The sequence below is a fragment of the Festucalex cinctus genome, chromosome 13, assembly GCF_051991245.1.
Source record: "Festucalex cinctus isolate MCC-2025b chromosome 13, RoL_Fcin_1.0, whole genome shotgun sequence".
Taxonomy (NCBI): domain Eukaryota; kingdom Metazoa; phylum Chordata; class Actinopteri; order Syngnathiformes; family Syngnathidae; genus Festucalex; species Festucalex cinctus.
Genome location: NC_135423.1, coordinates 990,078 through 1,015,515, shown reverse-complemented (window position 1 = coordinate 1,015,515; position 25,438 = coordinate 990,078). Strand labels below are relative to the sequence as shown.

At 42.3% G+C, this 25,438-nt stretch overlaps 3 protein-coding genes across 7 annotated transcripts in view; 1 reads left to right on the top strand and 2 right to left on the bottom strand.

Annotated features, from left to right (window-relative positions):
• Positions 1-214: 214 nt before the first annotated feature.
• Positions 215-2,271, bottom strand: opa3 (outer mitochondrial membrane lipid metabolism regulator OPA3). The gene is made up of 3 exons (XM_077541525.1): positions 2,131-2,271; positions 1,655-1,896; positions 215-902 (listed from the first exon to the last, which is right to left on the bottom strand). The coding sequence occupies exons 2-3, from the start codon at positions 1,794-1,796 to the stop codon at positions 571-573; spliced, it is 474 nt and encodes a 157-aa protein (XP_077397651.1). The 5' UTR covers positions 1,797-1,896; positions 2,131-2,271; the 3' UTR covers positions 215-570.
• Positions 1,600-19,163, top strand: ppp1r13l (protein phosphatase 1, regulatory subunit 13 like). Of its 3 annotated transcripts, none has more exons than XM_077541508.1 (13): positions 1,600-1,962; positions 10,284-10,346; positions 10,450-10,571; positions 11,324-11,855; positions 13,618-13,710; positions 13,803-13,891; positions 15,151-15,520; positions 15,651-16,102; positions 16,300-16,434; positions 16,529-16,662; positions 16,771-16,937; positions 17,743-17,936; positions 18,486-19,163. In XM_077541508.1, the coding sequence occupies exons 2-13, from the start codon at positions 10,310-10,312 to the stop codon at positions 18,519-18,521; spliced, it is 2,361 nt and encodes a 786-aa protein (XP_077397634.1). In that variant the 5' UTR covers positions 1,600-1,962; positions 10,284-10,309; the 3' UTR covers positions 18,522-19,163. The 3 variants fall into 3 exon arrangements, with proteins under 3 accessions (XP_077397634.1, XP_077397633.1, XP_077397635.1); XM_077541507.1 differs by having other exon boundaries at positions 1,601-2,390; XM_077541509.1 differs by lacking the exon at positions 1,600-1,962 and adding an exon at positions 5,527-5,603.
• Positions 2,131-25,438, bottom strand: part of exosc5 (exosome component 5) — a 45,572-nt gene continuing 22,264 nt past the window's right edge. For 2 of the 3 annotated variants that reach the window (XR_013287974.1, XR_013287976.1), the window contains 2 exons: positions 9,432-9,545; positions 2,131-2,257 (listed from right to left, as the gene is read on the bottom strand). The gene's annotated coding sequence lies outside the window, so the exon portion shown is untranslated. Of the gene's footprint in view, positions 2,258-8,332; positions 9,043-9,431; positions 9,546-25,438 lie in introns of those variants that run through there. The other variant, XR_013287975.1, reaches the window with a different exon arrangement.

The following is a 25,438-nucleotide window of genomic DNA, read 5'->3' as shown; positions in this document are numbered from 1 at the left end:
TGAGGCACAGCAGCAAATTTGCCTCATCACTATGAGGTCCAGGTTCGAATCTTGGCCTTCCTGCGTGCTGATGAGGTCAATGATTTTTTTTTTTTGTATGCAACAATATTTTTATTTTCTGAGCAATTTGTACAAATTCATTATGAATTCCATTCTCATCATCATTCAGTCATATTACATCAGTTGCCCATAAACCAGCCAAGTGATTCAGTGATTTTGACTGAGTTTTTTTTTTTTGTTCCTATTACTCAGAGGCATGTTAATCATTAACGAAGCCTCACCTAAGTTATTAAATATCAAAAAGGTCACGTTATCAGATACATTAACGTATTTGTTGACGCAAATCCCAACCCAATCATTCCACTTTGTAATGAGCATGCAATATCAACCACAGAAAATACACTATGAATATCATAGCAATCTCCTTATTTGCACATATAGTTGCTCTGAACACGTTAATTACAAAACGCAGCCCTCTTCATGTTACGTCCACTTCTTCCTCCTCGCATGGACGTGGCAGTTTGTGAAGTATCAGCTTCGGGCCTCACATGTTGTAATCCTTTGTCCGAATCACTTTTTGGTGGGCGTCGTAGGAAAGGAGAGCAGCTGCCTGTTCACCTCTCTCAGCTGAGCGCTCAGCGTCTCTGTGGTGAACGTGAGCTCGGCGATTTGAGTCTGTAGGTCGGCGAGCGTCTGGTTGAGCTCGTCCTCTTTGCGACGCGAGTTGATCGCCTGCCTCGTGTACTCCAGCACCAAGCAGCCGCCGCCCACGAGGAAGATCACCGTCTCGCCCAGCAGCTCGGCGCCCAGCTCCGCCGCCGCCTCCTCGTTCAGCGGCTTGATGTTGGCCCCGCGGAAACCCATGATGCGCATCTTGGTTCGCATCTCCACCCAGTGGTATACTGAAATGACATTAAGTGATAAAATAACACTTTTAACAAGGTTTTGGTGCAATCTGGACCCACCTAACCAGGATCAGTGGATGGCAATTGTGGAGGAAATTCACAAAATTCAGATGACATTTCACATGAGTCCAGGAGCTCCAAGATGACAAAAAAAAAGGGTCAAATGGACGCTGTAAAAGGATCTAAAGAGCAAAATAAATAACCTGTTTATGTGTGTATTACCAAGAAAACAATAAAACTAAAACACACATTGAATGTAACAGAGGCTAGATTTTTTTTTTATGTATTAAGGTAATTAAAAAATATTTACACATCAATCTGCAATATTATGGGTGGCATTCATTGTTGTTAATCTGGAACCAGTTTCAAGATGACAGGGAACAACGAAATGCAATGTACATGATAAGCAGACAATAACTAGCTAGATCAATTTAAATTCGTCACAATCAAGTTTATTATTATTATTATTATTATTATTAATATTATTTAATAACCACAAGGGTGAGTGAGTGGAGTTGCCCCGTGTTGCTAACTAAACGCTAGCATTCAATGAGAAACAAGAACCGCCCACCGCGCCTGTTCTTGTCTACTATTGGTTAACCAAGAGGATTCACAGCGCCGATTGGACGCAAGCTTTTTACCAAGCGCAATCTCATTGGTCAAAGGCGAATGTCGGCTATATTCGGTTCGGGGATGTCTGACAGGGGAGTGTAGCGGTCACTAGACGCCCTGAGAGGCCGGTTACTCACTCTGAGCCGGCGGCAGGCAGAAGTAAGTCTTGAAAAACTCGCTCCTCCGAGCCCCGGCTTTTATCCGGTTGGCGACGGGCTTGCTCAGCTGCTTGACTCCGAGGTAGAGGAGCTTGGCGATTGGAAATGCGCCGACGACCATCTTGGGGCGGAAGTGCGTTCACATCAAAGGGCGGGGCGCTTAGGGAAAGCGATTCACGTAGTTACCCCGGTGACCAATCAGACGTCGCGTTGGCACGTTGCTGACGCCATTATGACAGAAGCAAAGTGGAACAACATTCATTTGTTTGCACACGTATTTGTACTTTGTAAGTCGATTACTATGAGTCTTTTTATTCGGGTTTTAACATGTAAACTGGAGTTACTTAATAATTTAAAAATACGAGACAATGCATACATATTACTAATACCATTTGATAAACTGTTAAAAAAAATAAAATAAATCCAACGTAAAAAATGAAAGCTGGGTGTGTTACCTGGCCAGCTGCGGCTCAAACACCTGGTTCGGGTTACTTGCGTTTATGTAGGGGGAGGAGCAGGGGCGGACCTTGAGCTATGTATGTGTGCGCAGGAAACACACTCACACGCCGACTCTGCAGCCGACTTCAGGAAGCCCAAAAAAAAAAGAAAAGAAAAAAAAAGTGTTCAGGATCCAGGATCAGGACACGCAGATTTTCTCTCTCTCGGTCTCAAAGGGAGACGGAGGACAACAGGTTTCCGTTTTCTTTTCTTTGAGGTAAGAGATTTTTGGTACATTCCTGCAGGGAAATTTGACCCTCGACCTCTCAAAAATGACGTTATGTGGTATTTGTAAATGCGGTGGTTTTTTTTTTGTTTTGTTTTGTTCTCAAACTAATGAATATCAGATGTTATACTATTTCAGTACCAATATGTCTTGCAACCATTGAAGTACCACATGACTGCGCAATTCATTTGATGTAGGCAGTGAAGCAACATTACAATCCAGATTTGTATTAGTTTCATGTTCGTTCATGTGACTTTTTTATGGTCGCATTTTAGGGACTTTTAGGATGTAAGATCAATCAATGAGTTTGATGGGGATTGTAAATGTTGCGCGACAAGTCCATAAGGATGCAAAAGAAAGTATTGAAGAATAGTTGATTGCTTGTGTTTGTTAAATATCTATGAAGATGACCTAAGATGACATATTACATGACATTATTGAGGGTGAAAACTGCAATTACCTTATTCAGCCCTACAGGATATTGACTAGGACAGCATGCTGTTAGCATGTCGGACTCATAGTTCTGATGTTCAGGGTTGGAAACTCTTCAGGACTTCCTATGTGCAATTTGCATGTTTTTTTTTTTTGTGTGTGTGTGTGTGTGAGATTCCCCCCCAACTTCCTAATAGAGAAAAGGCATTGATGTGTAAAAGTCACAGGTTAGGTTGACGAGTGGGAGTTCTGACGAAGGATAAAAAAGAAAGGGGAAAAAAACCGTTTACAAAGCAAAGTACTTTTAATGTTGTGCTGGCAGAACACATCAGGACTTGTTCATTTTGGACTCGAACCCTGAAGGACTTTTGGCCTGAAGCTTGACGCAGGGATTGACACATATTTGAGACGTGCAACTCCGAAGTCTCTTCTTGCGTCTGCAAGCAAATCAAACCTTCTTGCAGAATGTCAAAGTGGCGCTTGGCCGAGTCGTGTGCGGCCGCTTGCCGCAGCTTGTTGTTCGACAACAACTACACACCTGCAAGTATCTCCCAAGTGATACTTTTTTTTTTTTTATTTGTTTCGTGTCTGTAATTCAAAATACTTGTTTCCCAAATCATCTTTGAACACTGAAATGAATGAAAATGGCAATAATCGTTTCCAATTGTTTTTAATGAGGAAAATAGCACTTAATAATAATAATACAGTACTTTATAGTAGCATAGGGTATTATTTACATAATTCAATGTAAACGTAAGTGGCACAAAAAAATTATGGGCGATAAAGAATATATGGCTGTAAGTACTGTTATCTTGTCTGTCAAATATCTGTTGCTTGAAGCATTATAAGCACCACACCACATCGAAGCTATTTGTTAGCCCATCTATGGCGCTTCCTATTATGTGTTAGCATCAAGCTAACAGACTTCAAAGCAAAGTTAGGCGGTTGTTTTTAAGTACACAACATGCAATTCTCGGTTTTGTGTTTAGTTTAACTAAGTTTCATCTGTGAGTTGTAATAAACATCGTGAAGCCTCCTTTTTTTTTTCTCTCTTCTTCTTCTAAGAATTTACCAAATTGCTGCTTGTTGTGATGGGCTGGAAAAAGGAGTGAAACTTTACTGTAATAATGATTAAGTTAAGCCTCTGCATTTTACAATGATTTTTTTTTTTTTTTCTGAACTGTGGTTTTAAAACACACTCAGGGATCACTGTGGGAAAAGTGAAACTTGCAGTAGCAAATAGGCAACACATGTTTTGCACGGTTCTCCCCAAAGCGTTTAATCACAGTCGGGAACGGCACACAAACAGCTCGTTGCCCCAAACCACCACTGCTCCTGTGCATAAAAACCCAACTGAAAGAAAAAAAAAAAAAAAAAAAAAAAGCACATAATTGCTTGGAAGGGGAACATAAATTGTGGGAAACGACCTGCAAATCTGTGTAATGGCCCCCGCTTTGTTCCCTGTGTAGAAATGTTCAGTATGTGGTGCGGCACCGACAGATTCCTGAGTCACATGGGGCACACGTAGCAAATAAAAAAAAAAAAAAAAGCAACAACAACAGAAAAAAAAGTGTACAGTGTTCCCTCGTTATAACGCGGTTCACTTTTCACCGTCTCGCAGATTTTTTTTTAGTGCAATTTTGCATAGGTTTTTATTTTTACAGTAATGTACCTATTTTATCAAATTTATGAAAGTTTGAACATTGAGAATGTTTAAATGAGAGAAATGTGAGAAAATGTAAATGCCTCAATGAGAAAAGTGTATAAACTGTGTGGTGGGGGGTTTTAGAGCCTTAAAACATTTCTAATAAATGTAAAACATAAAGCTAACTACTTCGCGGATTTCATTTATTGCGGGTATTAATTTTTTTTAACCTAACCCCAGCGGAAAACGAGGGAACCTGTATTGTGTGGTCTTTCCATGAACAATTTGCAATCAAAAACTGAGTTTAAAAAATGACTGATTACTTGCACTTTTAGTATACTATGTTGGCTTTAACAAGAAATAACAAAATCATCCTCACTGAATATTTTTATTTCAATCTAGTGAGTGATAAGTAGAAAGTGGATGGATGGATTTTTATTCTAAAATTGTGTTTTACAATATATATGATCAAAAGCAAGCCGACTTTCATTTACAAATTCAAATCTAATATTACTTCTATCCATCCAGCCATCCATTTTCTTAACTGCTTATTCCTCACAAGGGTCGCTTTTTGCTGGAGCCTATCCCAGCTGGCTTCGGGCAGCAGGCAGGGTTATTAGTTGTATGAAATTGGAATAAATTATCCCAAGTAGTCCATTATCTTCCTTTTGTAACATTTCTCTTGAATGCACTGCTTCTAGTACATTTATGTCAATTGACGTTATTAAGATTTCGGACTCTTTTGTGTTGCCATGTCACTCAAATCACTGAAATCAGTCTCTCTTTCCCCCCTCTTCATCTTTGAATTTTCAATTCCCTATTGTAAATGAATATTTATGAATAACAGACTGATTGAGAAAGCATTTCGTGCTGCTGGGTTTGTTTTCTTGGCCTCTGACGAAAAGAATGTGTACTCGCTCGTTTGGTGCCTTTCTCTCTGCCTTGTTTTTTTCTCTCTCTTTTTTTTTTTTATGAGGTAACACCACACACCTCTGTGGCTCACACCAGGAGAGAGCTGTTGTGAGGAACTAGGGCGTAACTCTTGCTAAATTCTGCGAATAGAAAAGCCTGACTGAGCCATTCTTGCTAGGTGACAGGTCGGTTTGAGCGCAACGTGTGGATCTACTGTGAGTCATGTTCGGATTGCGTCGTGTTTTGCACAATAAATACACAACCTCCTGACTTGTGAAATTTAGCACAGTTTTGTGTGATTTGGAGAAATCTTGCTTGATTTAGTGGAAGGCAGCAGCCCCGCGTGATTTTATCAAAGTCGTGTTTGATTTAGCGGAAATCGTGCAGGATTTGTGGAAGTGTTGTGTGTGTGTGTGTGTGAAGTCCTACAGCATTAAAAGGAATTCTCAAGGGATTTGCAGGGGTTTTCAATGGTCTAGTGCAGTGGTGTCAAACATACGGCCCGCAGGCCAGAACTGGCCAGTCTAATCTGGCCCGTTACGACAGAACTCAAACTCTAGTTTTTACCTAAAAGTAACCGTTTGCTAATTTTGTCTACTGGACGGCGTCCACTTAAATGACATTGAAGTGAAATTTGGCAGTGACTCAGGTTTTGATGCAATCATTTTCAGATTGCTCTGCAATAAAATGATAATAACTAGAGCTGCAAAAAAAAAAGAATAAATAAAAAACAGTAAATATTTGTACCTATTTTTTATGGACATATTGGTTTGACATGTAAGATCAAATTTAGATGAAAGTGGCCCCTGAATTAAAAAGAGTTTCACACCCCTGGTTTAGTAGAAGTCTTGTAGATTTCACTGGAAGTCTTTTAGTTTAAGTATCATGAGATTTAGTCAATTGAGAGTTAGTTCAGTCTTTTGGGATTTGGGGAAATGTCGTGAGATTTAACGTAAGTCTTGTATGTCCTCGGATGATTTAACGGAAGTCCAGCTGGATTTAGCAGAAATCCTGCAGGATTTGTCAAAGTCTCACAGCATTGGTTAACGTTCCCAGTGATTTTAGCTTGTCATGTTGTGATTTGGGAAATGATTGTGATTTTCATGTAAGCCTCATGCGATTTATTGGGAGTCTCCCGCGATTTGTTCAAGTGTTTTTTGGCAGTTCTTGCGTTTTTCGGCGGTAGTCGCGTGGGATTTGGGGGAAGTCTCACACGACTTTAGTGAAAGCCTTGCGGAAGTTCAGGATTTAGCAGCAACTGCCTTGTGCAATCAGTCCTCATAAAAAGAGTACTCGGATGGAATTAAAGAAAAGAAAACATTACATGCCAGCCAAGTTCCCAATTTGTGGCCTGAAACGGAAGATGTCATCAGTGACATCAGTGGAACATTTGAATGCAGTCAGAGCAGTGATTGTAAAAGACACCGTGGTAGACACGCCCTGTCTGGTATTCTGCTTAACGAACGATTATTGTCCTCAACTTTTATAGATACAGTCTGTCTGGTCCACGTTTGCATGTCAGCATGGATCCATCAGCAGTCTTCGATCCAGTCGAGGAACCGGTTGCATAAACGCTGGGAATAGGAAGGCCAACGTCTTGTTTTTTTTTGCACAACTTCTCTTGAGAAATACCCCAAAGTGAATCAGCAGGTCAACAAACTGTGAATAGAGGTCACTGCTAGCACATTTTGTATCGGTGTGTCAAGTAACGGGCGGGGCTGTTACGCAACAGTGAACTGTCTTGAGTCGTCAAAGTTGTGAACAAAAGCAATCCAGATTCACGTTAAATTGGTTACCCGAAAGTTTGGTAAACGAGCATTATTGACGATGCGTTTCAAATGACTTTTTAAGATCTTGCGTTTTCATTGATTACAATTTTCTAGAAATCAAAAGTCTGGACACACATTAGCATTATAACGTGTTTCCAAACTGCATCCAAATGTTATCCAACTCCAGTGGGTATAAATGTAAGCCATGAGGGACAGAACAAGATAACTGCGCTATGTTTGTTACCATTGAGCGGCCTCTTAAAGTACTGTTTTTGTAGCAAAGAATCTGGTTCCAATCTGGAAACACGTGTTTGAGTGTCATCTTTGCCACCTCTTTGAGGACACGTCATAGCGTAATAAACACCGCTGATAAGAAAAGCAAAGGACGCAGCAGTTAAACAAGTTATCCATGATGGCAGCATAAAAAAAATCCAAATATAAAGACAGTAATTTCACAAAGGAAAACACAATTTTACGATAAAAAGGCTAGATTTTTTTAAAGTCATATTTTATGTGAAAAACCGTTATCAAAGCATTTTTGTATAATAAATCAAATGATTAGTTGATTGCTTGCGTTGCGTTAAAAAATACATGGGAAGAGGTCCTTAAAAAAAAAAAATCGCATATTAAATCATAATCACAATATTGGGGGGGAAGCGGGAAATTACCAGTAGATTATTTTTAGAAATCATTCAGCCCTATTTCGTATCAAGTAGTGGAGTTTTCCATTTTCTGTCAATCCACGATGCGGATTTGAGTCACTTTCCCTGATAGTAATGCAATAAATCCAAATGACCTTTTGGACAGAGACCAAACCGAGAAACAGAAGTTCCATACGCGTTCCAGTAAACTTGGAGGGGTGAAAGGAACGCACGGAGTGGGGGTGTCGGGCCAGGAAGCGGGAGGGGGCTGGACCAGGACGTGACTTGTGTGTAATTTTGGCTTTGTGTTGCACACTGCTCTTGACAAAGATAAGATGTGTGAGTGTGACGTTGGATGTCTGCTGTGGAATGCGACTGAAAGTCCTGCACAGGCGAGCTTATCGATTATCTGAGCCTGTTCTCCGACGAATGTTCATCCAAATTTGACAGATGTCAGATGACAGATGTTGAAATAGGAACACTTGATGAATATGACCTATATAATTGGCAACACTTGACAGTTGGCAATGTTGAGTGTTATGTTTGGAAAGTTTTTCCCATAGTAAAAACTAAAATTTAACCACTGTTATTAGTAAAACATTAAAATAATACAATTAAGATCGACTTTTAGCTTGCTATCTTTTTCCTGTCTGCTAACAAGCAACAATGAATAAACCTCCTAAGTTTGACTTTTTTTTTTTTTGTGTGCTCCTACTAGAAAACGGCCTTTTATTTAGCATCCATATAATCCGTACTCCAAGTAAAGTACAACATTTTTTTTTTTTTCTTTTCCGCATTTTTCCTGCTTCTTGTCCAACGTAAACGTCTTTCTTTTAGATGAGTGGCCAGAAAGCGTCCGCACATGTTGGCAACCGAGGCTGGCGGCGCAATAAAAACAAACAAACATGTGAGCATAAGTGAGTTTTAATAACACGGCCACGTTGCCTTTGTGGCCTTTGGAGGTTGGTGAGGTGAGCCCAGTGCATTATGGGTGTTTTGGACATTTTAAGGACAAGGAAATAGTGCGGCCGTTTTTTATTCCTCTGATGAAATTATTTTTTTTTTTACATCAGAAATTTTCGTTTACGTTTTAGTTTAGTCCACTGTAACGATGCGTTCAGGTGGCTTCCTGCCTTGCTCCGCTCACACTAGGTGTAGTCAGCGCAACGGTACACCTGAAAAGGCTGCTTGGAATTGAGTGGAGCTTTCAATCTGGCAACAGCGGTAAAGTCGAGCTCCAACAGCTGGTAAGAAAAAGGCTGAGTCAGCAGACAGGAAAGACGACCGGCCGGAGGGGGTTTCGGGGGGGCGCCCTGAAGCGAGTGAGTCACGGTGCGACCGTTCCACCGGCACAAATGGAGACGTTATCTCATAACTCAGCGGTGGGAAGCAACGAGTACAAATACCTGGTGACTAGGGCGTGACAAAGTCATCGTCTGGCCAATTATATTGGCTGATATTCGGTCTTTTCAAAATAATAATAATCAGTTAGAGTTTTGTCAGTTGCATGGGCTGTACTCCTTTATAAAAAAAAAAAAAAAAAAAAAAAAAAAAAAAAACTACACAAAAAGGGCGTGAATGTGGTGCGGTTGCACGTTTGCCCCTCAGGGAGGACTTTAATGGTTCTACATACCTGACAACTGAGCAAGGCTTCGTTAGTATCAAGGCGGAACCAGATGAAAGCAGAACAAGAGCGACCATCCCAGATGAAACGCTCAAACTGGCGCCATCGTCAAATCTCCATTCACTGGATACAAAATAAGTTAAGAGATGTAAATAGAAACACATAAAAATCATCAGTTTTGAATGACACTGTGTTCATTTTTTTTTTGTAAACATTCTTAATTGTAACTAGACTAAGTGCAAATTCTGGAGAAATTGCGAGGAATGCTGAAAGCTGAATGCTAAGATTTGAATGCATGTGGAACGCTTATGAAACAGTGTAAATTGGAAGTATTATGTGGGAGTTGTTACATGGCAAAAAAAGTGTGGAGAATTAAAAATCACTAACAATAAAATCATAAAGAACATCTCGTTTTTAAATGACAGTAGCTCCTGTTTTTGTTTTTGTTTTTTTGTGGTTTTTTTTGCCATTTTCCGTAGAGGTGTAAAAATTCGTTAGCTGTTATGACTAGTAAAATATTCCCAAAGGCAATAATGTTTCTGGGTCAAACTACAAACATTGTGAAAACATACAGGCCATTTGACTAAATAGAAAGTGTAACAATATGTCTTAAATTAAAATTGTGAGAACAAATACTAAAAAACACAAATTGATAAATCTTTTACTATTTCGATTTTTTTTTCCCCCCCAAATGATGTCATTATTTTCACAATATTCAGCCTTTATTTTTTCGAATTACAATTACAGGTATGCTAACAAGTTGAAATACATAAATCTCCAAATTTCACATTTCTTTGACTTTTTTTTTTTTTTTTTTTTTCTAAATCCAAAGTGTCCAAAAAGCATTGCCTTGTTTTCCAGGATCTGAAGGTGGCTGCGTGACAGCCATGACTTCTCCGAGCACATATGGCAGCAGCCTCCTGTGTGAGTCCCCGCACGACCCTCCAAACGTCTTTTCATCGCCCCGTCGGTCATACGCTTTTGCAGTGCGCTAAATTGTCTACCTTGTGCTTTGGGCGCTCTCCAGTCCAGACTATGAACGATGACCTGAACGCGTCGCTGGCCAGCGCGGACGAGCTCGACAAAGAGTTCAACTCCATGCTGAGGGAGGCCTCGTCTGGACCCACAGATGCACCGCGGGGATTTCAGGTGCACTGGATCACGTTTTGGGGCTCCAGTACAATAATGTACTTTTTATTTATTTATTTAGTTTTATTTGTTCTATTATTTGTATTCTTATTTATTATTAATTGAACCACAAAAACATGGTGTGATTTGTCAAGGAAGAAGCTGGTGGCCACCATGTTTAAAGCCTGTAAATGTTTGTTTTTGACAAACAAAATGGCACTAAAAGTGTTTCTTCCTTCAAATTGAGCCATTATAGATATTTTGTATTTTTGGGGGGCAAAGCTCTCTAATAAAGGCAATTTAAATCTCCTCACATAATGTATTCGTTTATTATTTCTGTTTGCAAATTGCGATTAGATAAAATTTTTTCAGTTCTGTCTTAAATGTGATTTGAACGAGCGGTTTTCACCGGATTCAGTATGCAAAATGGCCTCGACTGTCGGTGACAATTGATCATGCTGATTGGCTGTTAGCTAGCTCATCAGAAGTGGGAAGTGACAAAAACAAATACAAACTTAATTAAAGAGGCATCTAGTAAATCAAGCTTTGTTAAAATTTGCTCCTGCCTGTATTTTCTGAATGTGTTGGGTAAGGTTTTGGTATGTGAGCATCTTATTTCATGAAACAATGACTGGATGGTTGCCCGTTGAGATGACGCAATACCGGGTGAGCTCATTTTGTAGGTCAACTTGCACATGTGTCTAAATTAGCCAACAACTTTGAACACCATGCTGCTTCACCAAGCCTAAAAAGTGCTGCATGTATGTGTGCAGGTTGCGAAGCAGCACATCTCTCCACCGCCCAGCACGTCCCACACACTGCGGGGGTCGAGTAGCTGGAACAACATCAGCTCTACGTCAACGCCATACGCGGCCACCCCCTCGACCCTCCGCCCCATGGACTCCGTGGTCACCATGATCAAAAGTGCGCCAACGTCCCCGGTGCCCTCCATCAGCCCGCTTTCCTCGCCCAAGATCAGCAGGGCCACCTCGTCTCTGTCCCGCGGCGGTCCTGGTCCTGACGGGTACCCGTACCGCCAGCCCAGCCCCAAGCACTCGCCCCGCAGCCAGAGGCGAAGCTATGACCAGAGTCCCCGCGCTTCGGTGGGCTACGTGGAGAGGAGCCCGTCCCCCGGTCGCGCCGCCGCCTCGCACCTGTCCCCGCCCTCGCCCTCGCCCTCGCCCAACCGGCTCAGCCCCTTCGACGGTCGTAGGTCGCCTCGGCCCGACCGAGGACCCTCACCTTTGGCTTTTCATCATCCAGTGGGTGAAACGATTCCCCGGACTTTGGCTTTCAGACAGCCGGGTGAGTGCCTGTTCATTCGTTGTTTTGGGGGTGAGATACAAAAGGCCATCTTGCCTCTGAATCTGGGTCAATAAAACAAACATCAACCTCCATATGAGGAAACACAATAGCAGTATCATTTAAATTCCTTCTTGGTACAGTATCTACACTTAACTGTGCTAACTAAACATAACGATTTGTGTTGGATGTGACGTTTCGACACGGCAAGGAGGGTTCACATTGCTTACAAGGGTGGAGTTGCTGCTGGATTGGTTTCTGTGGATCTGATGATTTTCACCATCTATGTGGAAACGCAGACAAAGTAGTCGAACAGGTTTGCGAAAGTGGCGAGAAAAGTCGCTCACTTCAAAGCCGGCGTACCCGCCTCCGTATTTGGAGGCTGTCAGTTGAGTGGGCACAGTATGCAAATAAAACCACATCAGATTAAATCACGTTCATTATAATAATGGAATTGTCTCATTGTTTTTAACGTTACTCCAAACAACTGTAATCGCTATTTTGAGGCCTTTCGCATGGTTAAAAATAAAATAAAATCACCAAACGCACTATGGAATGTTTTGAAAATTCTGCCCCAAAGCTACAACTGTAGTTTCACAAACACAGGAAGTCTGCCATTTTCTTTTAAAGTGGACATTTTCAGTTCATTTATGCCTTTAATTTATGATCTTCAAAACCAAACTTAAGTTTCTCTTGAGGAACATGACATTTGGTAGGCTAGGCATGTCTATCATGAGTAGACCCACACAAAAAAAAAAAAAAGTCTCAAGAAGCCATGTTTGAAAAAGAACAGGAAGTCAACCATATTGCGTTAAATTTCGTTTGGGCAATTTCCCCCATGCCTTCAAAAAACAACTAGAATTTGGTAGGCCTGTCTATCATGAGTAGACCAACAAGAAAGTCGCAACGAGCCATGTCCAAAATGTCAGACTGACATTTTGGTTATCCTTCAAAAGTGGACTTCTCCTTGAAATGCTTTCAGATTTGAACCACATACACTAGTAAACAAATAACCTTGCTCTCGCAAAATTAATTTTCGCGGTATTTGTGAGCTCCCGAAACCCCGGAGACGACATCTTGTACCGCTCCCGCAGATATCCGCCGTTCCGAACCAGCCAATCACAGAGCGACATTGTGTTTGGGGGTGGGATATGCAACTGTGACGAAACCAGGAAGCAAGAGCCGACGCTAACAAACAAACCTAACATGGACGAATGGACGCTGCAATTAATTCTGTTCACCGTTTCCTTGTTGAATGTTGAACCGCGAGAGGCGCTTCGTGCATTTCTAGCTGGTAAGTCGTTCGTGTCCCCCCACTCGGCAAGAACAAAGACGAAATTTTCACCCATGATGGCCGTGATTGGTTAAAACAATCGTGGAGAACGCAGCATCGTCCAATCAGTTTGAATGTTAGGACAGAATGTCCCGCCTTTCCCGACAACGTTACTGTGGAGAGGTACCAGACGGATCTAGCGGAGAACTCACTCGAGTGAATGAAGCACATATTCAGTTGGCTATTGCCAGGTTATTAAACAGATGGACAATGAAAAATTGTGAGGGTTTTGGATTTAGGTCCTTGTGTGTAGGTGGAACAAGGCATCAAAGTTTGATGACTCGCCATAAACGATGAAATTCAAAGAACTAAAATCCCACGAGATAAGAACCTGTGAACTTTCGGCCGTGGGAGTGCGTGGGCCCGTTTGCCGCTGCTATTGGCTAATCCGATTTTTTATTTTTTATTTTCCTGCTATGTGGTTTCTCCCAGATGAGGTTGTGCAGAAGCAAAAGAGTCCCGGCAAGTGGAACGAGACGGATCTAGACATGTCCTATGAAAGCAAGCCTCACCACACCTATGACAGTTAGTCCTCCATGTTCACTTTGTACTTGCTGAGTGGGACAAATGAGCGGAAAAAAATGTCATCAAAAGGGCCTTTTGTGTTGTTGTTCCAGAAAGCGAGTGGATCAGAGCAACCGTGCCCAACAGTAACTGGAGAGAGTCCAACCTGGATGGGCCTGCTCCGGCCCCGAGCCCCAAAAAGGTGCGTGCTGCACATAAAACGGATGGGTGGAAGTAAATCACATTTATGCATGGCATGAATCTCTGGTCTTAACCTTCAAGGTTCAATAAAGTCCTACATTACTGCGGCAAAAATCGAGTCACCCACCTCTGCTATTCCCATACAACCCACATACAAATATCTCCCGTTGAAAATTGTGTCTTCCCCGGCAAAACCAGACGTCTAGTGTAACACCAAAACTGACCTGTGAGAGGCAGCACAGCAGTACAGGGCAACCAGATTGCTGGCTAAAAAACAAGGACGAAAGACAGATTGGAGAAGCGAAGCTAGGCTAAATGTAAGCTAATTTGTTAGCTACTTTGCAGCGCCACCTTCAGGTCAAATCCTTCTTGGTTATCGTTCAGTTTGACTCGACACATAAAGATTTGCCTTCTTGGATATTGAGTAGGTTATGATTTTCGAGTTGGACTGTCTTCCGAAAATCTATCTAAACACACCCCATATCACAGGACAATCTTTCAGTGATATCGGGTAATCACGCCTTTGTTGACTTTGTTGCAAGGACACAAAAAAGCTCAAATGTATGGCTCACTTTAGACACCACAGACATTGTTGCCTATTGTTACACCAGGACAAAACTAATCCAGGTCTGCGGGATTAGGTGACATTGTACTGGATCAGTCTATCTTGTAAAATAAAGTCAGTTATATCTGCTTTTCATTGAGAAACTGTATCATGGGCACACCCATCCTTGAAAAGAGTTTTCCAATAAAGGTTATGGTGAAATTTTCCAAACCACATGTTTCCTGGCACCACTAGCAGAAAAAAAAAATCAGTGTGATATGGGCGTGGAATCATGGAATTAGCTTTCTGGAATTTCTTTTTTTTAATGGATCAGATAGGAGTTGCCAATTTAAAAATAACACATAAGTGAATTTCATTGCACAACATTGTGGATTGACCACATTTCATAGTCTGTTGTGACACAAATCGTCTCCACAAAAGGCAAGATCTCCAATAATAATGCAAAATCAATAGGCGCTATTGTTTTATTAATTAATTCATCCAGATTTGCGTCTATGAATGAAGAAAAAAGCATCTATAGTCATCTCCATACTTGTGTGTTATGCAATACCTTCAAACTTGCTGCTGAAATCTCTAAGATGTCATCAGCATCTAAAGTGCATAATAATGGGTCGTAAGACTGACCCTTGAGGAACACCGCAAGAAAGTCATACTTATGGGAGCCGACATGAATGAATGACTATTTTACTTTTCAGAATCATCGCGCTCCGCCTATCCAGTTACCGCACGGTTCCCTGCCCCGAAACACTCGGGTGCCGGTCCATCCGGACGTGGCCTCGTCGACCCAGTCCCATCAGTACCACCCGCAGCCCATCATCTCCCGCATTTCCATTCCGCCCGTTGCCGGCCAATCACGCCAGCGCAAGCCCATCCCGCTCTCCGTCATCATGCGTCTCCAGAACCCCCAATGGGGTGCCATGTCCGGTCAAACCACCCCGCGGGGGCCTCCTGGAGACCAAATTTGGGAGGCACCTTACCAACCTGCCGTATCCAGGAATTTCTTCTTCAACCAGGCTTCTATGCAGCCGCCGCCAGAACTGAGACAACCGGCTGTTTACAGTGACGGTAAAGAAAGAAAACTAAAAACGATCACAATTGCTCATCAAGGTTTTATTTATTCCCACCCTGTCAAGGGTCCCTGGACCACAAGTCTTCATTCACACAATGAGCAAACTGTCTCTTTCCTTCTTGGCAGCATTGAACCCGGGTGACATCGATGCTGAGCTTTCCCGACTGGACTTAGTTCACCACATGCCAATGATCCACGAGGGCGAGCCTAGCACCCCTCAGGACCCACCCCGGCCCCTCAGTCCTACCCGGCTCCAGCCCGTGGTGGCCCCCGAGGCCCAGAGCCAGGAAATCCCCGACATAGAGGAGCTGCTGCGCATCCGCTCCGAGATCCCGCGACCTCTGAAGAGGCGCGGTTCGGTGGACCAGTCGCGGCCCTTGAAGAAGGCGTCGCACTATGAGCCCAACCAGTACAAGAAGCTCATCAACAAGCTCTTCCAGCGAAAGGAGCGGCAGCACAAGGGCGACGGAGGCGGCGAACGGGGCAGCGAGAGCAGCAGCTCGTCGGAGGGAGAGGAAAACACTGCCGCGCTTCCACCGCCACAGCCCCCCCAGACTTCCAGCCACCAGGATTACAGAGTAAGAACCCAGAAACCATCTCTACCTATACCACCGTGTGTTATTGTTGAGGGATGCTAAAATTCTAGAGTAATTTCTTATTGCTTTGGCTCCATCTGAAAAGCCCATGAAAGGCTGTTTGAACTAGCAAGGCCTGAGTTTGACATCTGTGCGCGATATATTTGAATCACAATCTCAAACCATGTCCGTCCGATCAGAACTACCATTCCATCCTGAGGGCCAGCCGGGAGCACAAAAGCTCCGGGAGACGAGCCCGCCTCAGCCCGCTGGTCTTGGCGCTGGACGGAGCGCTGGTGGGCGAGCTGGAGACGGTGCAGCGGGCCGTACAGGAGGTACTAATGCTAATCATGTAGCACCGCTACGGTCCACTCGCATCTCCTCCATGTAGATAAACATACCAACTGAGAACTTCCTGCGTTCTCACAGATGCCGGACCCGAGCCAGCCTAACGACGAGGGCATCACGGCTCTCCACAACGCCATCTGCGGCGGCCATTACAAGGTGGTGGATTTCCTGGTTCGCGTCGGCGCCAACGTCAGTGCGCCGGACAGCCATGGATGGTAAATGCCGACGTGTCCTTAAGTCACACATTAGCCACTGTACGCGCGTTGGTTCGCACGACTAACACGTTCACAAACACATCGCAAGTTGCATTTTGTGTCCGGCAGGACTCCGCTGCACTGCGCGGCGTCGTGCAACGACCGGCCGTTGTGCGAGTTCCTGGTGAGGAACGGCGCGGCCGTCATGGCCATGACGGAGAGCGACGGCGCCACGGCCGCGCAAAAGTGCGACCCGTACGCCGTCGGCTTTGAGGAGTGCGAGAGCTTCCTGAGAGGTGAGGCACACGCGTTCAAATGTTGTCCGGAGTGTGAATGTCAAGTTTGTCTTTGATGTTGCTATTCATGGATCTGTCTTTGATGCTTCTGTCATACGTGTTTGTGTCTTTGGTGTCGGAATACATGCGTCGATGCTTTTTTCCGATTGCATCTCTAATTCTACTGTCAGAATTCAAGGCTGTGTCTTTGATGTTAGTGACTGCAGGACTACATGTTTGTGTTTGTGCTACTATCAAAATTTGTCATTTTTCTGTCGTTGATTTGACTGTTTGTGTCTATGATACGTGTTTGTCTTTGATAGTACTAGCAGACATGTTTGTGTCTTTGATATCAGAATACACGTTTGTGTCAAAGCTATTTCCTGACCTGAATATGATGTCGCTTTTGATTGATTCGGTCTTTGATTCTGTTAGAGTGCATGCTTGTGTCTTTGATGCTAATATCGGAATACATGTTTATATCTCTGATGTTTTGTCTTTGATGCTATGTTGGTGTCTATGATGCTACTTCCTGACTGTGTCTAAGATGTTGCTACTGGACAACGATTTTATCTTATTTATGTTACTATCAGACATGTTTGTTTCTTTGATATCAGAGTACGTTTGTGTCTGTGACGCTTCTTTGTAACAGTGTGCAATGTTGCTATCAGACTGCATGTTTGCGTCAATGATGTCGATACCAAGTTTGTGTCTTTGATGCTACTATTTGATTACATTTGTCTCTGATATCGCCAGACTCCACGTTTCTGTCTTGTAAGCAACTACGAGACTGATTCCACGTTTGTGTCTCTGATGTTCCTGTCAGGCGTGGAGGAGGCGATGGGCATGGAGAACAGCGGGGTGCTTTACGCCCTGTGGAGTTACCCGGCTCAGGCCCCTGACGAGCTGACCTTCCGAGAGGGAGATATGGTCACGATCCTGCAGAAGCTCGACGGTTCGGACTGGTGGTGGGCCTCGCTTTGCGGCCGCGAGGGCTTCGTGCCCAACAACTACTTTGGGGTAAGAATTTGTCTCGATTCGATGAAACTGTTTTGATGAAAATGTTTGTGTCTTTGATGCTGCCGTCTGACTACGTGTTTGTCTTGATTTCGATGGTCTTGTTGCTACCGTCACTCTCCATGTTTCTGGTGTCACGATCGTGACACGTTTGTGTCTTTGGTGTTCCATGTTTGTGTCTCTGCCGTCATTATTATAATAAACGTATGAATCTTGACAATGCTGGCTGACTGTGTCTTTGATACTTCTGTCTGTTCTCCATGCTTTGTGTCTATGATTCGACGCATGCGTGTATCTTGAAGGCTATTGGGAGACTACTCGCTTGTCTCTGATGATACCGTCGGTGTGTCTTTGATGCTACTGTCAAACTCCAATTCTTATGTTATATGTGATTGTTGCTGCCAGAAAACCTGATTTTGTACACACTGTGATTGTCTACTTCCGGCTTGTTATGAATATTACAAGGTTTTCGGTTTTGTTTTTTTATGGACCCTGTGAACAAGGAACTTACTTATTGTTTTGTCTGTTTTTTGTTTTTGTTTTCCCCCGCAGCTTTTCCCAAAGGTTCGTCCGAAATCTCTCTCCTAGCTGGGAAAAAATGCACTTGGGTCAAGCAGCGCACGCAACGTAGTGTGTGAGTCATTTGTGTTTCATGCATTTGGTCAGTCAAGGACAGTTGAAGGACGAGTCTCAGTATTCTTTTTTTTGTTTTTTTCATCTTCACTTTGCTGTCAGTTGCTTTTAATAGCACTTGCACTCACACTCACTATAATGGAATGTCGGACAGCTTCCAGGTGGGCAAACAGGAAGTGTTTTTTGTGTGTGGAGGGTGGGAGAGACAAACAGCTTCTTTTCAATCCATCCTTCTACTCTGTGAATTTCAATACTCATGTCAGCAATATTCCATTTTTTTTTTAATAATGTCAAAAGTATTATGTGTAATTTTCTACTGCTCCATGCTGCCTGCTTATCTGACTCGAAAGGAGCTAAAAAAAAAAAAAAAGTGTCTTCTATTAGTATGACGTTTTTTGTTTGTGTGTGTGTATATTGTTTGGAGATGGTTGATTGTATTATAATAATACTGACTGCGTACACTTTATGTAATATGTTTTTAATAAGAGTGCAATGTCCAATGCTGACCACAGGGCGGCGTCATGTAATCATGTTATACTTGTATTAATACTGCGCTCCTCTATCTGTAATGTGATCAATTAAACCATTCTTTGCTCAGTTGTTTTCCTTTTTTTTTTTTTTTTTTGATCGTGCTTAAGATGAAGTTAATCCCAGCTGACTTTGTGCAATACACACCCAGGACATGATTGCAGGGCAAATCTACAACTAACCATTCACAGTCATATTCACACCTCTGGACTATTTGGAGTCTTCATTTAAGTTAACGTGCATTTTTTGGGACTGTGCGAGCAAGACAGAAATGAGGAATGCTGGGCCAAGTCATTCCGGACCTGCGGGTCATCAATGTTGTATACTTTTTGCCTTTTAACTATTAAACACGCGTCGAGTGCAGTTTGAGTATTGAGGAAGACGTTCTGTCAGTGGGGGAGTATCATGGACGGGATAAGTACGGACCACTGCTGCATTATTTAGGTAAAAACAACAACAATGCGCTGTTAATACACGTGAGTGGGCTTGTGGTAGATCACAGATACTCGTACAAGATGTTTTCTCCGAGTGCGCAACCGCTAGTAGATTATATACATAAGAAATAATCCAGATTCCCTTTTACGCTGATTAAGAACAGTGTTGCTGTTCTAAGTGTACAGCAGCACCAACACAAAATGTGAGGAGTCTGACTAATGGAAAAAGGATGTGGTTGCCCCTTTACAGTCTCCACCTTTTGTATTAAGAAATAAAGAGAGTTCCTATGCAAATATGGAAAAAGTAACTAGCCGAACTAGTTCAATGTGTAGCTTATATTTAGGGGTGTTAAAAAAAAAAATCGATTCGGCGATATATCGCGATACTACATCGCGCGATTCTCGAATCGATTCAATAATCGGCAGAATCGATTTTTTTTTTTTTTTTTTTTTTTTTTTTTAGGATTCACACCTTGAGCATGGAAGAATGTTATATGAACGGAACATTAAGCCTTAATATTTTAATTTAATGCTGTTCAAACATGAAACAGATTACAACCTCTATAAGACTGAAATTTCAGATAAATAAATAATAAATTTTCATATAAATCTTACACTCTACAAGCTTACTGATTAGTATTTTCTTAATTTGAATGAAAAAAAATCGCAACAATCGACTTATAAATTCGTATCGGGATTAATCGGTATCGAATCGAATCGTGACCTGTGAATCGTGATACGAATCGAATCGTCAGGTACGAGGCAATTCACACCCCTACTTATATTATAGCGGAGTGACTGGTTCTGATTGATTTATCAGTGAAAGATGATGGTTTTTCTGGTACAAATTTGAGTCCCAGCTGGTCTACCAAGTATGTATGAGCCTGACCATTGAGATGCTCTGTAAGTGACCAAGTCCAATTCTGCCCTGCGGCCTAAAATGAACATCTGAAATGTGTCCGTCGATGCACACGCCGAAGCCGCAAATGACTTTTCCTCAGCACGTCCTGCGGCACCTTTTGTTCCCCCACTCTGCATTCCAAACACATTCCGAGTGACGTCAGCCGCCGCCTCCTCCTCCCGCTGCTGCTCGCCGAGTGGGATAGCTCCGAAATCCCATCGATTCAGCCGCATTACTCCAGTTGCGTCGACCCGGTACGACATTTTACTGTAATAACTCATTCACTCGCCGCCATTTTCACATTTCGCAATCCCGCTCGCTCCCGGCTGTTTTACTGGATTTTGACTGATTTTGCAAGGCCCACAGAATATTGTGTTCTATTGCTATAAAAGCATGGAACCTATCAAAAGAAAGATTAAAGTCTCTTTTTTTTTTCATCAGGAAAAAAAAGTATGTTTCTATCTGTTTTCGTTTTGCAGCAATTAGCATTAGAAGAGAGTTAAGTTTCATCAGTTTTCACAAATCTATTTAAAATTGTAAGTAATTGAGCTTTTTTTCTACTTGGCCTGGTTGATCTCCTTTGCTCTGCTGCCATCTGCTGGCCGTTTGTGTAATAACTACCGTTTCTGCAAGTGTTCTTTGCAGTTGAGAGGCTGCATCAAAGCCTTCTGTAGGCTCTAGCATAAAAAAACAAAAAAAACGTATAAATACGTCTTCGGGACACTTAAAACATAAAAAAAACAAAAACGTATTTACACATTATTGGGAGCAAATGAGTGAATGTATTGTTCACTTATTTCCGTTCAAGATGCATAGTGGGATGTACTTGTCATTTGTTGCATTTTTTTTTCTTTTTTTTGGGTGGGCACATTTGTTGCATAGGGCACAATGGTAAGCACTGGACAGGGAGTGATTCCCAAAACAGTGTGTGAAGGGCACAATAAAGGGAAAGGGAGACTGTGTAACAAGACAAGATGGCAGAGTTAGCCAGCGCTGATGGACTTGTTATCCCGAAGGCCGGGATGATTTATTCAAGTAGCGAGAGCAGCCGGGGCGAGCTGGGATTAACTGCGGAGGGATGGAGAGAGAACAAACTCTCGTCCATTATTTAGAACGTCGCCGGATACACAGTGGGTGAAGTGACATGGACGTTATTACTGGCGAACCAACCTCATCACTGCCGAATTTAATATAGCCAAACATTGCTATTTAGAATTAATTGTAATCCATAACGAGTTGTTATGATCGAGAGAGGGAGCACTTTCAATCGCTGTATTTCACAAAATGAACAAAATACAAGCGACCTGCCAATGGCCTCAACTGTCGCCGTCACGCTGTATACTAGCGATGTAACGATATCCAAACATCACGATACGATATTGTCACGATATGAAATATGAAAATAGCTCATACAAAAAAAGCACAATATTGTGCGTTTATACAAAACAGTAATGCATATTAAACCACCGACAATCTTGAATATTTAATTGCACGGGCATATTACGTTCCTCGTCATCTGACAATTAGTCTAGATTTTAAACATAGAAGGGCCAAAACATCCCAAATGAAAATTAAATTGCACTAAAAAAACAAACAAAAAAAACTAGCCACCAGAGGGTGCTAGAACTGCACAAAAGGAAACCAACCTGCTTTTAAATATCGTGAACATGACGACGACGATATTGTGGGCAGTTTTAATATCAAGATATTGCCCTTATCGTTACATCCCTAACTCTATACTAGGGGTGTGGCAAAAAAATCGATTCATATAAGAATTGAGATTCTCATTTATTAATCGAATCGATATTTAATATCCAAAAATCGATTTTATTTAAATCAGAAATGAAGAAGAACGGGGAAAAGGCAGTTGTAGCCTACATGCTGTTTTCATGGAAAAAGGCACGTACAATACAAAATTAATAAATGTTTAAAAAAAAAAAAACAAGACACTTTAATGTCTCTATTTGTCATTTTTTTTCTTGCAAATCAGACTGGAGTAGATCATGACAATGTCAATCAAATCATTTTGAATCGAACGGCACTTGAATCCCAAATGTTTGTTGTTCGCAAGTCAAAGCAAAAAGTCATATGTCTGGTCACTCATATCTCAAGGCACCACGGTACGGTATTTTATATTCGAAAAAAAATCTCACAGCACACCACCAAACAACGTCACAAAAAGTACGTACACTGAAATAATGACGATCTGGTCCCAATTTCCTCACAAAGATACTTTATAAATGGGAGATTTGGACACCAATTGTCCTTTCTGCCATCTTTTTTTGAAGAGCATTCCATTGTTCCTCCTGTCACTATACGTCACCGGCATAAACCGAGGAACGCAGTCACATGCCACTGCTGGCAGCATTCCGGTCCACGGTTCCGTCATGTGGTTTTTCTCAACCTCTTTGACTTGCGAACAGTCGGAGCGACACTTCCTCTTAATCTGCCTCCATTAATTAACCACCGCACACCTCCACAGGGAGGATATTCATCACGTTAATTGCCCGAAAGCCCGCAAGCACAACACCCCCATCGCTCGCCTTCCTCTGCTTCCGGGCCTCCATCTTGTATTATTGCCTCTCGTCTTCCTTGACAGTGACTCAACTCCATCCTCACAAGAAAAAAAAAAAAAAAAGACTTTTAATCCCCTTAAACGACCACTTAGGCTTTCATTTCATTATTTGCTTCTGCTTCATCGCCACCATCGCAATCCATGCGTGTGCGCGTGTGTGCGTGTTTTCCCGCTGTCTGATTGGATTAGCGCCCGTTTTTCCTCGCAAATGGCCGTAACGAGGACTCGGAGCCGTTATCGGTTCGCGGTGAGGTCGACAAACTCGCTGCATCCGGATCCGGATGGAAAGTCTTGCAAGCCTCTCAAGGGCAGGAAAATCAAATGGAGATGGTGAGAATGAGGAGGAGATTTTTTTTTTTTAATTTTTGTGACAACCTGAGCAAAAATGTAAGCAAATCAAATCAGAACCAGGTGCAGCGTTGCAATTCGGACATTTTGCCTACCAGCTTTGTTGGTGACCACTTTACCGGGGTGCACATCAGGATTGGGAAGTAAAAATATTTTGTGTACTTAAGACCTAAAATACTGTTCATTTCACACCAGTGGTTTCCAAACTAGGGCCCGGGGGCCATTTGCAGCCCGCCGTCCATTTTTCAGTGGCCCGCTGTGATCCTGCTTTTTATGCCTACATAAAGCAACGTCTGTAGGTTCATTTCATAATGTACAGTTTTGTCCAAGATTATTGATGTTTATTGTGAGATGATAAATTTGTTAGTTAGAAAAAAAATTGTGATTTGAACCCGAATTTGGTCATGTAAGGTTCGCAATCTAAGCCGTGAGCCCCGAGCAATTGTGATCCCATTTGAATTGGACCGCAAAATGGCCGACCCCCGAGATGGATAAAAATGTGGATTTTGTTGCTTAAATTGATATTCCCCAAATGCAATATTAATCAGAAAACTGTGTTCAGACTATTGATGGTGCTTAGAACATATCGTGAAGAAAATATTGGACTTGATTAACAACAACAGGTGCATATTTTTGTGAGAACAAATACAAATGTGGTGGAAACACAGAAAGCTCACATGTATGGATGAATTGGATTTTTCAGGAATCTGCACTAGGGGTTGAATGACAAAAGATTTCATTGCAGTTGACTAATATGATGAAAATCGTGTGCAAGTTGATTATGCCATTGATGTTTTTTTTTCAGCACATAAGACTACGATCCTCAACTTTATTTGTACCATATCCCGGTTCCACAAAAGCTATTTTGTCGGAGATCCGGCTCGTTCTCATCTTTAGAGGTAGTATTAGAGCCACAACAGAAAGCTGCACAAAAAACTGCAATTTTGCCACTTTTTTTTTTTTTTTTTTTAAGCTGTGCTGCTGTTCTAACAAAATGTATCCAATTTTACCCCACGCAGGAAGAGCAATTCCCCAAATGTGCTGACTCGCTCGGGGGCTGCTTGAGAACAACAAAAAGCAGGTTGCAACGGAATCTAATGGGAGTGTACAGATTGAAGAGGCTGTAAAGCATGTTTTGGAGTTCTGCAGGAGAATTGGATTAGTTGTGTTCTCTCTAATGAGCTACTTACCACCTCAGGCTGTCAAGTCCCCCCCCCCCTTCCGATAAAAACAGAGTTTGCTGAGGTGGGCTTTCAGGATGCTGATGTCACAGCGTTCCTGAGGGGGAAGAACACGAGCTTTCTATGTATTTTCTAGAAACACAGCAGGTTCACACTTCCATTGGGGCACCAAGAAAAATTCTCATTCCTACTTGTGCACTTTAGAATACCAGCCTCAGACTGTATGGGTTTTTTTTGTTTAACTTTTGCTTACATAAATCAGCATTTCTATTTACGCACATTCTTTATGTTTTTAAACACAAGTAAAAGTGTCGTGTTTGGGTTCACGAGTTCATAGGTCATGAGTTCATGACCGATTAAGTTGGGTTCATGACCGTGAGGTCAAGTGTCTGTTTTGTACTGATGTTAACCATCATCTGGTTTCAACTGGGAAAACGTGATGTGATGTTATGTGATGTCTGGACCTATGTGATGTCAATCATTAATCCTTTACTTCGTCGCAACCAATCGGATCGATTCACTGTCTGTGGTAGCAGACTAAAAAGATGATTACTTTCCGTTACCGCTGTTCCTCTGTGCAACTCTCTTTGTTTCTCGTCTAGTCAAGTTTGTTCCGCGCCTCTCGATGTGCATAAATAGTTCAAATCTTATTTGTGTCTGCGCTTTTTGGGATCCAACCTCCCAGCTCATGACAAAAAGAAAATAAATGAGAGCGAAGAGCTGATCCCTCAGTGCAATGAGCCCTGCCCGCGTGATGGACTCTGAAGACAAATACGATTTCAGACAGGCGGCTTTGCGGCCACTCAAACAAGAACAGCAAAAAAAAAACAAAAAAAAACAAGTATTGTGAGGTGTGTTTGTGTGTCCCTCATTAAATAGTCAACATAAGTCAGCCCGGCCATTGA